Source organism: Mandrillus leucophaeus, unplaced genomic scaffold (genome assembly GCF_000951045.1).
Source record: "Mandrillus leucophaeus isolate KB7577 unplaced genomic scaffold, Mleu.le_1.0 Scaffold214, whole genome shotgun sequence".
NCBI lineage: Eukaryota > Metazoa > Chordata > Mammalia > Primates > Cercopithecidae > Mandrillus > Mandrillus leucophaeus.
In genome coordinates this window covers 1,583,552-1,599,386 of record NW_012102188.1, presented here as the reverse complement: position 1 = coordinate 1,599,386, position 15,835 = coordinate 1,583,552, and the positions used below count along the sequence as shown (strand labels likewise).

The 15,835-nt window shown below is 41.4% G+C and overlaps 1 protein-coding gene across 1 annotated transcript in view; it reads left to right on the top strand.

The window, feature by feature from the left end:
• ACOXL (acyl-CoA oxidase-like) overlaps positions 1-15,835 on the top strand; it is a 368,775-nt gene that overhangs the window by 136,268 nt on the left and 216,672 nt on the right. The window contains 1 exon segment of the mRNA XM_011980527.1: positions 8,391-8,507. Within this exon segment, the coding sequence (XP_011835917.1) occupies positions 8,391-8,507 (117 nt within the window).

The window sequence follows — 15,835 nt, the reverse complement described above, 5'->3', positions numbered from 1 at the left end:
AAAGAAAAAGTTGCTCATGGGAAGACTGACAACTAAAACATAGAGGATGTTATATGTTAAGCTGATGTTTCAGTGTAGGATTGCTCAGGCCCAAAGGGCAAACTATTATATATTCAACTTAAAAAAATAAAACAGGGCTGGGCACGATGGCTGCACCTGTAATCCCACCACTTTGGGAGGCCGAGGTGGGCAGATCGCTTGAAGCCAGGAGTTTGAGATCAGCCTGGGCAACATGGTGAAATCCAGTGTCTACTAAAATTACAAAATTAGTCAGGCGTGGTGGCGCAGGCCTGTAGTCCCAACCACTCCAGAGACTGAGGCAGGAGAATCTCTTGAACCCAGGAGATGGAGGTTGCCATGCACTAAGATTGTACCACTATATTCCAGCCTGGGCAACAGAGTGAGACTCTGCCTTAAAAACAAAGAAAAAAGAAAGAAAGAACAAGAAACAAAACAAAAAAGCAGCAGGAATTGTGTGCAGCCTGGTCCCTTCCATGATCCCAAGGTGGAGGGTGGGATCACCTGGGGTTGGAGGCGGCGAGGCTTGGGGCTGAAGGTCAGGGTGTCTGACTCTCACACATTCTTATTGATAATAAGAAGCCAGATGTTTACATCCTGGCTGGCCAGCTGGGCCAAATCTTCCAAGTTCAACTGGTGGCATTAAAAATATCCTACTTTGTAAAATATTTGCCCTCTGAGTTTGTATGTCTAGGAGCACCCCAGAGAAGGGGAAGAAATAGGACAGATGGGCTATGGACTCTATGAGGGGTTGGAGGGTTTCTGTGGGGGCCACTGGCAATGGGGTGCAGTGGTCCAGCTGCCAGGCACTTACAAGCTCTCTTGAATCCTGCCTGTGGTCAGGTTATTAATGAAGGAAGGTGGCCACAAAGGAAGGTGGCCTGAGCCCAGGAAGGCACTGAGCTTTTATCTGCAGAGTCAGCACCTTGACAGTGGAGGAGGGTTTTGTTCTCCCTTCTTCTGGTTGCAGGGATACCTGCAAACAAGTTTGCACCCCAAGAAGTCTCAGAGTCCAGGGCGAGGCTTAGCCCCAAAGCTCCTCTGCTTCGAAGTTGACTGGATGCAATGGTACTGCAGAGCAGGAAACATGGGAAGTAATTATCTTTTTAGTAGGTCACTGGCCTCCTTTGGGAGAAGAGACCAGAGGGAGAGGGGAGAAGGCGAGTGGCGCGGCCCCCCTAGAGGCTGCGCCTGCAGTAGCTGCCTTGGTGATTAATAGCCATGTCACATCCCATGAATATTGCCTTAAGCAGCCGCGTTCAAAATTGAGTGGGAATGAAATAAAACAACCCAAAATAAATGTTTCCTCTATTCCTTAGGAGTTGCTGGAATCTAGAAATAGCTTTTCAGATCTATAATTTTAAATGGCATCGTTCACAGCACTCTCCGAGCCCGGCTTTATTCTCACATGGATATCGTTGTGCGCACAAGCACCACTTTTTGATTTTAAAGACGGTGAAAAATTTGAGCTAAGTGACTTCGTTTTGTTTGTTTGTTTGTTTGGTATTGAAATAAAAATTATATTTACAGAGAGAAATACAGCCTTTGTACGTGGTTTTAAAGAAAAATAGTAACCCAGTGGAGGAAAAGGATGGGAAGAATGTTGTGTCCACATAGATCATGAACTGAAACAATAAAAATGTCTGGCAGGCGGTAATTGCTGGCCAGCTGCAGGGATTGCAGCCCTGTGAGCTGTGTTCAGGGCAGTGTGCCAGGATGCTGGCAACCGGAGTCCAGGCCTGGACTGTCATGGCCCTTGGTGAGACCAATGGGGCCTGAGAGCATAAATAAGAGGGTGACCACAGCGTGGCAGGGCAGGGTCTCTCATGGGCCAGGCCCTCTGGGGACGCCAAGTCTTGAGGACTTCAGTCTCTGCTGCCTCTGCTGCTGCCAGGCTGCCCGCATAGGGGCTAATAATGGCGGTCACAGGGCTGACCTCTTGCTGCATCTTTGGGTGGGAGAAGCTTCAGTAGCCCTCAGTGTCATTCCTCCTTGGAGAAGCCAGGGAACACATCTGATGGGTGAGAAGCGAGAGTAAACTCCCTGCTCAGTGCTTGGGGGTTGTCAGGGTCTTGGACCAGAGGGAGGGAAAGAAAGAGTTGGGTGGTGCCTACCTTCTGCCCACTCACTTGTTTCCCTGTGGCCCCTGGCAGGAAAGCCTGTGGTGGAGTGGGCTATTGGGCACAGAGGAGGCTCCTTCCTTTCATTTCGTCTTCTATCCCTATCCTAACTGCCCTAGCTCCCAGCCAGCACTCCAGTGTCTGAGAATTGAATTTTGTTCAGAGCATCTAATGACAAGCAAGCATTCCAAGGAGAAGCGGGGGAAGGTGGGTGGAGGGGTCGGTGTGGAGCTGCTGGAAGCTGGCAGAGCATTCATCTGGCCTCCTGCCTCTGTCTTTCCTGGGCGCATATGTCAGGCCAGGCTGGGGCACCAGAAGACTGAGCGGGCCTTCCCTCAGTAAGCTGAGTCCAGTGACAAGTGCTGTTTTAAAATGTAGGTTGTATTATTACTCACTATGGTGAGGCTGGCAGATCAGAAGAGGGCAGCCATTGAAAGCATAGTTTGTTACTCACAGTTCCCAAGAGAAGGGGCATGCCATGCCACGCAGGGCCACACGGGGAAACACTAGCATTGGTTAGAAGGGAGAGGGCATGAATGGAAAATGTGGGCAATAGCCTTTATTGTGGTTTCCACAGGAAGAAATGGGCAGGTCTGGTAAGCAGGTTTAAGACTGGCTAGTATGGATCATTTCAGAAGGCTCCGAGGCATAGGATCTATCCTGAGTTGTCTGGTACCTGGCCCTGGGGAGACTAGGGTAGGCCCTGAGTGGAAGAGCCAGATAAAGGAGGCAGTGGGGATGGGGTCCTGAACTGATTTGTTTGCATATGAAAAATGCACTCAAAGAGGAGTCGTTTGCTGTCTTTACGAATTAGCTGGCCCTGGGAGCCCCTGTCCCTCCAGGGTCAGTGAAGTCCCAGATGTCGAAGCATCAGAGGCACATGGTTAACACAGGTGCACATGGCACCAGTTGGAAAGGGAATGTGCTGGGCCACGTAGGGGGGACAACATGAAATGCTCAGGGCATTCCGGGGAGAAGCACCTTCCTGCTTTGGTTGGTTTGGTTCTGTGCAGTTTTCGAAGGGGTGTGCCAAGGAGAAGGGGAGAATCAGAGAAGTCTCAGTTTGGGGAGAGGGCATTTGGCTGAGCCACCAAAATCGAGCCCAGTTAGACACTGGCAGTTAGGGGTGGGGTCGGCTGCAGGCAGAGAGCCCTGCTTAGACAGAGGTCTGGGATAGAAAGAGCATCTGAAGGGGCTTAGTGAGAGAAAAGGTTGGAACACTCAAGTCAGAACTATAGCAGGCACTTGAATGCCAAGCTGAGGCATTTGGATTTTATTCCCTACAAGCTGGCCAGAGCCATTTTGCTCCCTAGAAGTTCTTCCAGTAAATTCGTAGACTCACATAGAATGTCTATGCTTGGCTGTATATCACAGTTGCAGAACATAATTAACAAGTTAGGATGCTGATGTCAATTTATTCTGGATAGAATAAAAAATGCAATGTGGCTAAAAACTCATTGCCCCCTGGGCCAGCAGTTAATGTCAGGGAGTGGAAAGGGCTCTGGGGTCCTCAGGGGATAGCTGTTTCCCGCCCGGAGGGTCGGGCTTCTGAGTTCCAGCAGATTGCATTATGGGAATAGGGTCCAGAGGTGCCAGAGCTTCCTAGTTTTAAAGAAAGTCTGGACATTTAGATTCTTGTGAACACTCCTGATTTTTGTGAAATTACCTGGGAACTCAGCAGTGGATTAGGAGAACGTAACTCCTCTCTATCAGCACAGGGAAAGGCACTGCAAGGCCTGCCACATGGAGCCTTGGTGGCCTCTTTCTGTTCTTTTTTTTTTTTTTTTTTATACTAACCACAGTTTTTATTATTCTAAATGTCTTATATTAGTATTGTATATGTCTTGTACTAGTACTTCTTCTTCTTCTTATTATTATACTTTAAGTTCTAGGGTACATGTGCATAACGTGCAGGTTTGTTACATATGTATACTTGTGCCATGTTGGTGTGCTGCACCCATCAACTCGTCAGCACCCATCAACTCGTCATTTACATCAGGTATAACTCCCAGTGCAATCCCTCCCCCCTTCCCCCTCCCCATGATAGGCCCCGGTGTGTGATGTTCCCCTTCCCGAGTCCAAGTGATCTCTTTGTTCAGTTCCCACCTATGACTGAGAAAATGCGGTGTTTGGTTTTCTGTTCTTGTGATAGTTTGCTAAGAATGATGATTTCCAGCTGCATCCATGTCCCTACAAAGGACACAAACTCATCCTTTTTTATGGCTGCATAGTATTCCATGGTGTATATGTGCCACATTTTCTTAATCCAGTCTGTCACTGATGGACATTTGGGTTGATTCCAAGTCTTTGCTATTGTGAATAGTGCCGCAATAAACATGTGTGTGCATGTGTCTTTATAGCAGCATGATTTATAATCCTTTGGGTATATATCCAGTAATGGGATGGCTGGGTCATATGGTACATCTAGTTCTAGATCCTTGAGGAATCGCCATACTGTTTTCCATAATGGTTGAACTAGTTTACAATCCCACCAACAGTGTAAAAGTGTTCCTATTTCTCCACATCCTCTCCAGCACCTGTTGTTTCCTGACTTTTTAATGATTGCCATTCTAACTGGTGTGAGATGGTATCTCATTGTGGTTTTGATTTGCATTTCTCTGATGGCCAGTGATGATGAGCATTTTTTCATGTGTCTGTTGGCTGTATGAATGTCTTCTTTTGAGAAATGTCTGTTCATATCCTTTGCCCACTTTTTGATGGGGTTCTTTGTTTTTTTCTTGTAAATTTGTTTGAGTTCTTTGTAGGTTCTGGATATTAGCCCTTTGTCAGATGAGTAGATTGCAAAAATTTTCTCCTGTTCTGTAGGTTGCCTGTTCACTCTGATGGTAGTTTCTTTTGCTGTGCAGAAGCTCTTTAGTTTAATGAGATCCCATTTGTCAATTTTGGCTTTTGCTGCTGTTGCTTTTGGTGTTTTAGACATGAAGTCCTTGCCCATGCCTATGTCCTGAATGGTACTACCTAGGTTTTCTTCTAGGGTTTTTATGGTATTAGGTCTAACATTTAAGTCTCTAATCCATCTTGAATTAATTTTTGTATAAGGAGTAAGGAAGGGATCCAGTTTCAGCTTTCTACTTATGGCTAGCCAATTTTCCCAGCACCATTTATTAAATAGGGAATCCTTTCCCCGTTTCTTGTTTCTCTCAGGTTTGTCAAAGATCAGATGGCTGTAGATGTGTGGTATTATTTCTGAGGACTCTGTTCTGTTCCATTGGTCTATATCTCTGTTTTGGTACCAGTACCATGCTGTTTTGGTTACTGTAGCCTTATAGTTTGAAGTCAGGTAGCGTGATGCCTCCAGCTTTGTTCTTTTGACTTAGGATTGTCTTGGCAATGCGGGCTCTTTTTTGGTTCCATATGAACTTTAAAGCAGTTTTTTCCAATTCTGTGAAGAAACTCATTGGTTTCTGTTCTTCACCCATCACCCCATTTGAACTGTGAGGGTTCAAGAGGAAATGGCACTACTACAAGGTGTGCCTCCATTGCGAAACTGAGACACAACAGGTCGGGGTCAGATCTGGCATCCAGATACCTTCCCTGAGCTCTCCAGTGGCCATTCTGCTGTGCTTCATTTGCATTTCCTCATTTGCAAAATAAATTCATTCTTTCATTCATTAAATGAATATTAAGTGTATGGTGGCCAAAACAAAGAATTTGCCGTAGAAACAGAAATTTTGATGAGATGCTGTTTAAAATTGTGCTATTGGCCAGGTGTGGTGGCTCACACCTATAATCCCAGCACTTTGGGAGGCCGAGGCATGTGGATCACCTGAGTTCAGGAGTTCAAGACCAGCCTGGCCAACATGGTGAAACCCTGTCTCTACTAAAAATACAAAAAATTAGCCGGGCATGGTGGTCGGTGCCTGTAATCCCAGCTACTCGGGAGTCTGAGGCAGAGAATTGCTAGAACCTGGGAGGCAGAGGTTGCAGTGAGCCGGGATCGTGCCATTGCACTCCAGCCTGGATGACAGAGCAAGACTCCATCGCAAAAAAAAAAAAAAATTGTATTATTATCGTAGTTATTTTTCAGCAAAAAACAACACCAACAACAACAACAAAGAAGACTAATAGGTGTTGTGGTCAATCACTGCTTTTGCTGTCACTGTGTGGGTAAAATGTCCTGAAGTGAAGCTTTGGAGCATGGGGCCATGCCCAAGGCTTTCCCTGCACATGCCCCCTTGTCTGGGTTTTCTCTGTGTCCCAGGCTCTGGGCTCAGTGGCTGGAACTCAACCCTCTTGACCTGGTAAACTCCCAGTGCCTAGCATGGGCACAGGACAGACACACAGATGTTCCCCAGTGGGGTGAATTGCATGTGGGCATTGTCTGGTTTTGGTAGATAAGAGTCTAGCCACAATAACCATCGATAAAGCGGCAGTAGAATCACAGCATGTAAAAATGGAAGTTAAGCGAGGGAACACATGGAATTTGTAAAATGACTGTATTAATCAACTTGGGCTGCTGTAACAAAATGCCATAGACTGGGCGGCTTAAGTAATAGAAATTTATTTCTCACAGTTCTGGAGACTGCAAGTGAAAAATCAAGGCACTGTCAGGTCTGGTAAGGAAGCTCTCCCAGGCTGGCAGATGGCCAACGGCCGCCATCTTGCTGTGTCCTCACATGGTCTTTCTCAGTGCATGGGTGTGGGGAGAGAGGGACCTGTCTCTTCTCTTTTTATAAGGCCACCAATCCTATCAGATTAGGACCCTTATGACCTAATTTAAGCTTAATTGCTTCCTAAAAGCCCTATCTCCAGATAGTCACATTGGTTGTTAGGGCTTCAGTGTGTGAATTCTCAGGGGACACGGTTCAGTCCTTAACTAAGACCTTACATCATGATGACATCATTACTGGCTTTGTGATTTTTTGTTGGTTTCACCATGATACAGCACAAGCTGACAGGTTTTCCTGTAGACTGAGCCCTTCCATTTGGAGCCACGAGCCTGCTGTGGTTGTGTGTGAACTAGGGTGGAGGGGCCAGCATGGATGAAGGGCTGGTTGGGGTGGTATTCTTGAAACAGTCATCTGTGGGGTGGTTAGACCGTGCCTGGGAGAAGTCTGTGCGCTTAGAAAACAAGACTGTGCTCACAGTGCTTGCCCACGGCCTTCCTTGTGTGCGCTTGTCGTTTGTCCTCACCACCCACATGACAGCACCAGACTATGAGATGCCTTAAACACTAAAAAGATCATGGTGCCCTTCTTTCAATTACAAAAAAACACAATATTTAAGAATAAAATTATGTTCAAGAAAGTCTTTATCAAATATAAGATTTTTAAAACAATTGCTTCTTCTCTTTGAGTGGTTTGATAGATGTTCTCACCCTACTGGTGTGTGAAGCGAAGATCTGCCCACCATGCTTGATAACATAGCACAGTGTGTGTGTGTGTGTGTGTGTGTGTGTGTGTGTGAGAGAGAGAGAATGAAATGTTGTTCTTTCATAAACCAACGTTAAACTCAGAGCTGTTCAGAGACAGCATGCTGCTGAATGTAGGATGTAGAGCTTCAGGCTGCCTGGAGCAGAAGGTGACCTCTATGAAGAGCCTGGGCTCTTTGCAGTCTACAACTGTGAGATCCTGGGGGATTTGTCCCCGGGCATTGCCTGTGGGGACAATCCCACACCACTTTATAAATTGCTCCAAGGAAAGCCTTGGTTCACCTGACATCGCAGCCTCGGAGTGCAATGCACATGGTGTCTGCAGGGCACAGGGATTTAAGGCAGGATGTGGAGAACACCTTTTCCACATAGAATTGCAGGGGGGTTTAGGTGGGCTAAAAGTAATGACCTACCTGTGAATCTGACAGGAGTACCAGGGTTAATGTCGCCTTCCTTGTTGAGAATGTCCTTTTGAAATATGTTCTAGGGTATTGCTCCTGTCCTATTAATTATGTCGCAAACTTAGTAAAGCTGAATAATTAATGATCATGGGGCACTTGGAACTATAAAATGTCATGTAAGTGTTAAGGAGTAAAAATTACTCTGGTGTTAGATAGATGTGCTGCTTTAAAAATGTTCCACGCTGGGAAGGTTAACTTCTAGAAGAGCTGAAAAGCTTCCTGTTGGGCTTTCTTCAGAAACTTGGGATGTGTTGCCCTAACCACATTCTAGGAAATTCAGATTTCTGCATTCTGGAGTCTTTGGAAGACAAATGGCTAGCCAGCACTTTTAGCTCTGGAAATGAACTCACCCCCCTCTTCTGGATTTTGGTAAAAATCGTGTTCGTTGATTCCCTCTAGTCGGAGGCAGTTTGGGCCCAAAACCAAGGAGGAGGTGAAGATCGTTGAGCACCAAACGCAGACCCTGTGGCTGATGCCCCCCCTGGCCACAGCCTTGGCCCTGACCTTCGTCAGCAGGTGAGATGGCGCTCAGGGTTTGCTCTCTCAGGGTTAGTGTGATGCCCTGGCGTGAGTAAGAATTCAGAGAAGCAGGCACAGGATGTCATTTTCTAACTGTGATCAGGAAAGAGTCTGTTGTTAAAATCGGATGCCCAGGTTAAAAGCATCCTCGGATGCTTAAACCTCTGCAGATGTTTTTAACCTGGACATCTGCTTTTAAAGGATGCTAAGGTCCAAATCTTGATTGTCTCTAGATTCAGATGAATGGAGGCCACGGAGACTTTGAGAAGGCAGGAACCAATGTTTCTCCAGAGTTTTTAAAAGTAGCAGACTTGAACAGTTAAAAGTTCTTTACCTTCTGATAAAGGTTCTAATTACCAGTAAAGTTTTCAAAAATAGGTCCAGGTGTGTATGTATTTGGAGGGGGGTGCGGGGGAGGCAGGGAGTGAGGAGCTTTGAATAAAACATGTATGTAAGTACACCTGGAAATTCACATTCTACCACAGGCTTTCATTTCTGCCTCTCAGCTATTCCTCCCCAAGTGCTAGGCCGTTGTCCAGCAGTTGTGTGTCATGTTATCCTCATCCCTGCATTATAAAGATAAGAAACTAAGGATTTATCTCAGATCACAGAGCCTGGAAGTAGTGGACTGGGAGTGGAACTTCAAACTCTGGGCCCTATTCTGTGTTCTTTCTTCCTTCCATAAGCAATTTTGCTTCTCAGTGTTAACTCCAGTCATTCATTTCTGAATAATTTAGAATTGGCTTGTGTTTGAAATTTAACATGCTGATGGGGAAGCTAGTCCCAGGGTTTATAAAAGGATGGTAATCAGAGAGCCCTTGGCATATCTAGTGTGCTGCTGACTGTCGATTGCCCAGCCATTGCTGGCATGGCTGGGAGGGGTTGGATGGGTGCACTTGTGTTCTTATTGTACACGAGGCTGGCAAGTAGAATGCCAGTGTTCCAAGGTGCAAGGACACTGAACCCTTCAGGCTGAGCTGCAGGTAGCAACAGTAAGATCCATCCATGCCACCTGGAAGAAAATTTAAAGCACTTGCATCCGCCATCTCTTGCCTAACATGTTTCTGAATGGTGTTTTGAGGTTTAATTTGCATACAGTGAAATGCATAGATTTTAGTTTTTAGTGGAGTGATTTTTGACACACATATACTCTTCTCGTGTAATGAACACTAAAGCCAAATATAAAGCATTTCCATCATCCCCAAAAGTTCCCTCTGGCCCTTTTGCAGTTGACCCTCACCTTTCCACCACAGCGGAGACAAACAGTTTTCTGATTTCTATTCCCATAGCTTAGTTTTGCCTGTTCTTGAACTTGATGAAAATGGAATTGTACCATACGTATTCTTTTGTTTCCAATTTATTTCATTCAACAGAACGTCTTGATGTTCCTCAATGTCATGGATAGTTTGTTAATTTTTATTGCTGAATAGTAACATGAAATGACTAGCTTGCAGTTAGTTTATCTCTTCTACTGAGGGACATTTGAATTGTTTCCAGGCTTGTAGTTACTATGAAAAAGGCAAAGTGAATATTCTTGTACAAGTGTTTCATTTTTCTTAGGATAAATGCCTAGAGCGGACTTGCTGGATGATTAGGTAAATGTATTTTTAACTTTATAAGAAATTGCCAGTTTTTCAAAGAAGTGGTACTGTTTTACACACCCTCAAGCAACATGTGAGAGTTTCAGTTGTTCTTCATCCTGACCAACATTTGTTTTAGTTCTTTCTTAATCATATTCACACTAGTAGGTATGAAATGTTATCACACTGCTGTTTAAATTTATACTTTTCTGGTGTCTGATGACATAGAGCACTTTTTTTCATGTGCACATTGGCCGTTGTATATCTTCTCTGTGAAAGATCTATTTAAATCCCTTGCGTATTTTTCTAAATTGAGTTGTTTATCTTCTTATTATTGACTTATAAGAGTTTATAATAAAAACAAGTTCTTACTTTAAATATTTTTGGTCAGTGTGTATTTTGCCTTTTTATTTTCTTAATAGTGTTATTTGGGGGAACAGAAAATTTTAATACTGCTTAAGTCTAATTTATCCTTTTCTTGTTTTATGATTATTGCTTTCTGTGTCTTTTCTAAGACACTGTTACAACCATAGCTTAATAGTAAGTCTTGAAATCAGGTAGTAAGTCTGACCTTACAGAAATAAAAAGGAATATAAGAGAATACTATGAACAATAGTATGCAAAAAAAATATAAAACCTATATGAAATGGATAAAGTCTTAGAAGGAAAAAAACTACCAAAATATAATAAAGAATACATAGAAAATCCTAATAAGCCAATCACATGGGCGCAGGCATCTGCTCTGCTTCTGGGTGGGCCTCAGGGAGCTTTTATTCATGGCAGAAGGTGAAGTAGGTGAAGACACGTCACATGGTGAAAGCAGGAGCAAGACAGAGTAGGAGAGGTACCACACACTTGAAACAATTAGATTTTGTGAGAACTCACTACAGTGAGGACAGCGCCAAGCCTGGAGGAATCTACCTCCGTGACCCAAATACCTCCCACCATGTCTCACCTCCAGCATTGGGAATTACAATATGAGATGTGGAGGGGACATCCAAACTGTATCAGGAGAAAATGAGGAGTGATTGCTAACAGGTATAGGTTTTTTCTTTTGGGTTATGAAAATATTCTACAATTAGATGGTGATGGTTGCACAACTCCCTAAATATACTAGAAATCACTGAATTGTACACTTTAAAAGTGTGAATGCTGTAGTTCGAGAAATATATCTGATAAAGCTGTTAAGAAAGAGAGAGGAGAAAAAAAGAAATCAGATTATGTGAGTCCTCTAAGTATTTTTTTTCCCCTTGAAATTGTCTTGCTATTTTAGAGTCTTTGCAAGTCTGTTTAGATTTATTTGTGATTGCATTGAATCTGTAAAGCAATTTGGGCAGTATTACGTCTTTCAGATTAATGAAGATGATATATCTCTTTGTTTATACAGGTGTTCAATTTAAGTAATGTTTTATAATTTACAGTGTGGAAATCTTGCACATTTTTCACTAAATGTAGTCAAAAGGCATTGATTTTTAATTTAATTCCCAATTGTTAATATTTTATAGAAATATAACTTATCGTTGTGTATTGACCTGTATTGTCACTAAATTTACTTATTAGTAATTTCTTTGTAGACCGTTTAGAATTTTCCACCTATGCAATATATAAAATATGTGTAAAGAGAGTTTTGCTTATTTTTTTCCAACTTTTTAATTTTTGTTTTGTTTTGATTTTGCCTTATTAGACTGGACAAAACCTTCAGTACAATATTGAGTAGCAGTGGTGAGAGTGGGCACCCTATGTTGTTCTTGACTTCAGGTGAAAATGCGTTCAGTATTTCACCATTAACATGAATGTTCACTGCAGATTGTTATTGTCTTTCTCGTTTGTTTTAATTTTTGTGGGTATATAGTTGGTGTTACATAGTAGGTGTTATATTTAAGGGGTATGTGAGATGTTTTAATACAGGCATGCAATTTGAAATAAGCACATCATAGAGAATGGAGTATCCATCCCCTCAAGCATTTATCCTTTGTGTTACAAACAATCCAATGACCCTCTTTTAGTTATTTAAAAATGTACAATTAAGTTATTACTGACTATAGTCCCCCTGTTTTGCTATTAAATAGTAGGTCTTATTCATTCTTTTAGGTCTTATTAATTCTTATTCATTCATTAGGTCTTATTGATTCATTTAGTAGGTCTTAATTCATTCATTAGGTCTTATTCATTCTCTTTAGGTCTTATTCATTCTTATTCATTCTGTATAACTGTTTTTGTTGTTGTTGTTGATGCCCTTTATTAGACTGAGTAAATTCCCTTCAATTCCTAGTTGGCTGAGTGTTTTTTTCATGTATGTTCAATTTTGACACAAGTTTTCTTTCTCTATTTAGATGGTCATATGATTTTTCTCCTTCATTCTATTAATGAAATAAAGTACATTACTTTTCAAATTTTGAGGCAAAGTTGCATTCTTTGAAATCTTTGGAAATCTTTTGAAATCTTTGGTTATATGCATTATATATACACACACATATACATATGTACATATATACACATATATACACATACATGCATATACATATACACATATACATATGTGTGTGTATATGTGTATATTTATATACACACATATATACATAATATATACACATGTATACATGCATATAAATATACTTATATATTTTTATATATACACATATATAAAATATATATATGTGTGTGTATATATATATATTTTTTGAGATGGAATCTTGCTCTGTTGCCCAGGCTGGAGTTCAGTAGTGCAATCTTGGCTCACTGCAACCTCCGCTTCCCAGGTTCAAGCGATTCTCTTGCTTCAGCCTCCTGAGTAGCTGGGCTGGGTAGTATAGGCGCCTGCAACCACACCCAGCTAATTTTTTTTTGTATTTTTAGTAGTGATGGGGTTTCACCATGCTGGTCAGGCTGGTCTCAAACTCCTGACCTCAGGTGATCCACCCACCTTGGCCTCTCAAAGTGTTAGGTTTACAGGCGTGAGCCACTGTACCCGGCCACATTATATATATTTTTATATTATTAGAATTATTTGGCTAATGTTTTAATAAGGATTTTTTGTGTCTATGTTCATATGGAATATTGATTTTTAATTTTGGTACTTGAAATTTCCTTGGATGATTTTGATATCAGTGTTATATTGTCCTCATGAAAGAAATAGGAAAGTTGTCTCTTCTCTATTTTTCTTAAGCAGTTTGTGTAAGATTGCTCTTCTTTCTTTCTTAAATGCTTGATAGTATTTACTAAGATGGTATGGATATGGGTTTTTTGTTTTTTTATTGGAAAGTTTTTAATGACTTTATTAATTTCTTTAAGAAATATGAGTCTTCAGTCTTGCCAATATCTTCTCTTGTTTTGTTACCCTGTATTTTTGAGAAATTTGTTCACTTCTTCACTAATTTGTAAAATGTATGTGTTAATAATATTTCCTTATTATTATATTAATGACTGTAAGATCTGTGACAATGTCACTTCTTTTATTTGTAAAAGAAAACAATTTTTTTGCTTCTTTTTTTTTCCAGCCAATTATGCTGGGTGTTTATCAGCTTAGTTAATCTTTTCAAATAACCTATTGGGTAAATAATGAAATTAAGGCAGAAATAAATAAGTTCTTTGAAACCAATGAGAACAAAGACACAATGTACGAGAATCTCTGGGGCACATTTAAAGCAGTGTGTAGTGGGAAATTTATAGCACTAAATGCCCACAAGAGAAAGCAGGAAAGATCTAAAATCAACACGCTAGCATCACAATTAAAAGAAGGAGAGAAGCAAGAGCAAACAAATTCAAAAGCTAGTAGAAGACAAGAAACAACTAAGATTAGAGCAGAACTGAAGGAGATAGAAACACAAAAAACCCTTAAAAAAATCAGTGAATCCAGGAACTGGTTTTTTGAAAAGATTAACAAAATAGACTGCTAGCCGGACTAGTAAAGAAGAAAAGAGAGAATAATCAAATAGATGCTGTAAAAAATGATAAAGGGGATATCACCACTGATCCCACAGAAATACAAACTACCATCAGAGAATACTATAAACACCTCTACACAAATAAACTAGAAAACCTAGAAGAAATGGATGAATTCCTGGACACATACACCCTCCCAAGACTAAACCAGGAAGAAGCTGAATCCCTGAGTACACCAATAACAAGTTCTGAATTGGAGGCAGTAATTAATAGCCTAGCAAGCAAAAAAATCCAGGACCAGACAGATTCACAGCCAAATTCTACCAGAAGTACAAAGAGGAGCTGGTACCATTCCTTCTGAAACTATTCCAAAAAATAGAAAAAGAGGGAATCCTCCCTAACCCATTTTGTGAGGTCAGCATTATCCTGATACCAAAACCTGGCAGAGACACAACAACAACAAAAAAATTTCAGGCCAATATCCCTGATGAACATTGATGGAAACATCCTCGATAAACTACTGGCAAACCGAATCCAGCAGCACATCAAAAAGCTTATCCACCACCGTCAATTTGGCTTCATCCCTGGGATGCAAGGTTGGTTCAACATAAATCAGTAAACATAATCCATCACATAAACTGAACCAATGACAAAAACCACATGATTATCTCAATAGATGCAGAAAAGACCTTTGACAAAATTCAGCACCCCTACATGCTAAAAACTCTCAATAAACTAGGTATCGATGGAATGTATCTCAAAATAGTAAGAGCTATTTATGACAAACCCACAGCCAATATCATACAGAATGTGCAAAAACTGGAAGCATTCCCTTTGAAAACCGGCACAGGACAAGGATGCCCTCTCTCACCACTCCTGCTCAACATAGTATTGGAAGTTCTGGCACCAATAATAGACAAACAGCCAAATCATGAGTGAACTCCTATTGAAAATTGCTACAAAGAGAATAAAATACCTAGGAATCCAACTTACAAGGGATGTGAAGGACCTCTTCAAGGACAACTACAAACTGCTGCTCAAGGAAATAAGAGAGGACATAATCAAATGGAAAAAACATTCCATTCTCATCGTGAAAATGGTCATACTGCCCAAAGTAATTTATAGATTTGATGCTATCCTATCAAGATACCATTGACTTTCTTCACAGAATTAGAAAAAACTACTTTAAATTTCATATGGAACCAAAAAAGAGCCTGCATAGCCAAGACAATCCTAAGTCAAAAGAACAAATCATTAAAAGGTCAGAAAACAACAGATGCTGGAGAGGATGTGGAGGAATAGGAATACTTTTATGCTGTTGGTGGGAGTGTAAATTAGTTCAATCATTGTGGAAGACAGTGTGGCAATTCCTCAAGGATCTAGAACCAGAAATACCATTTGACCCAGCAATCCCATTACTGGGTATCAGCTGGCATCATGCTACCTGACTTCAAACTATACTACAAGGCTACAGTAACCAAAACAGCATGGTGCTGGTACCAAAACAGAGATATAGACCAATGGAACACAACAGAGGTCTCAGAAATAACACCACACATCTATAATCATCTGATCTTTGACAAACCTGACAAAAACAAGCAATAGGGAAAGGATTCCCTATTTAATAAATGGCGTTGGGAAAACTGGCTAGCCATATGCAGAAAGCTGAAACTGAACCCCTTCCTTATACCTTATAGAAAAATTAACTCAAGGTGGATTAAAGACTTAAACATAAGATCTAAAACCATCAAAACCCTAGAAGACAACTTAGGCAATACCATTCAGGACATAGGCATGGACAAAGACTTCATGACTAAAACACCAAAAGCAATGGCAACAAAAGCCAAAATTGACAAATGGGAT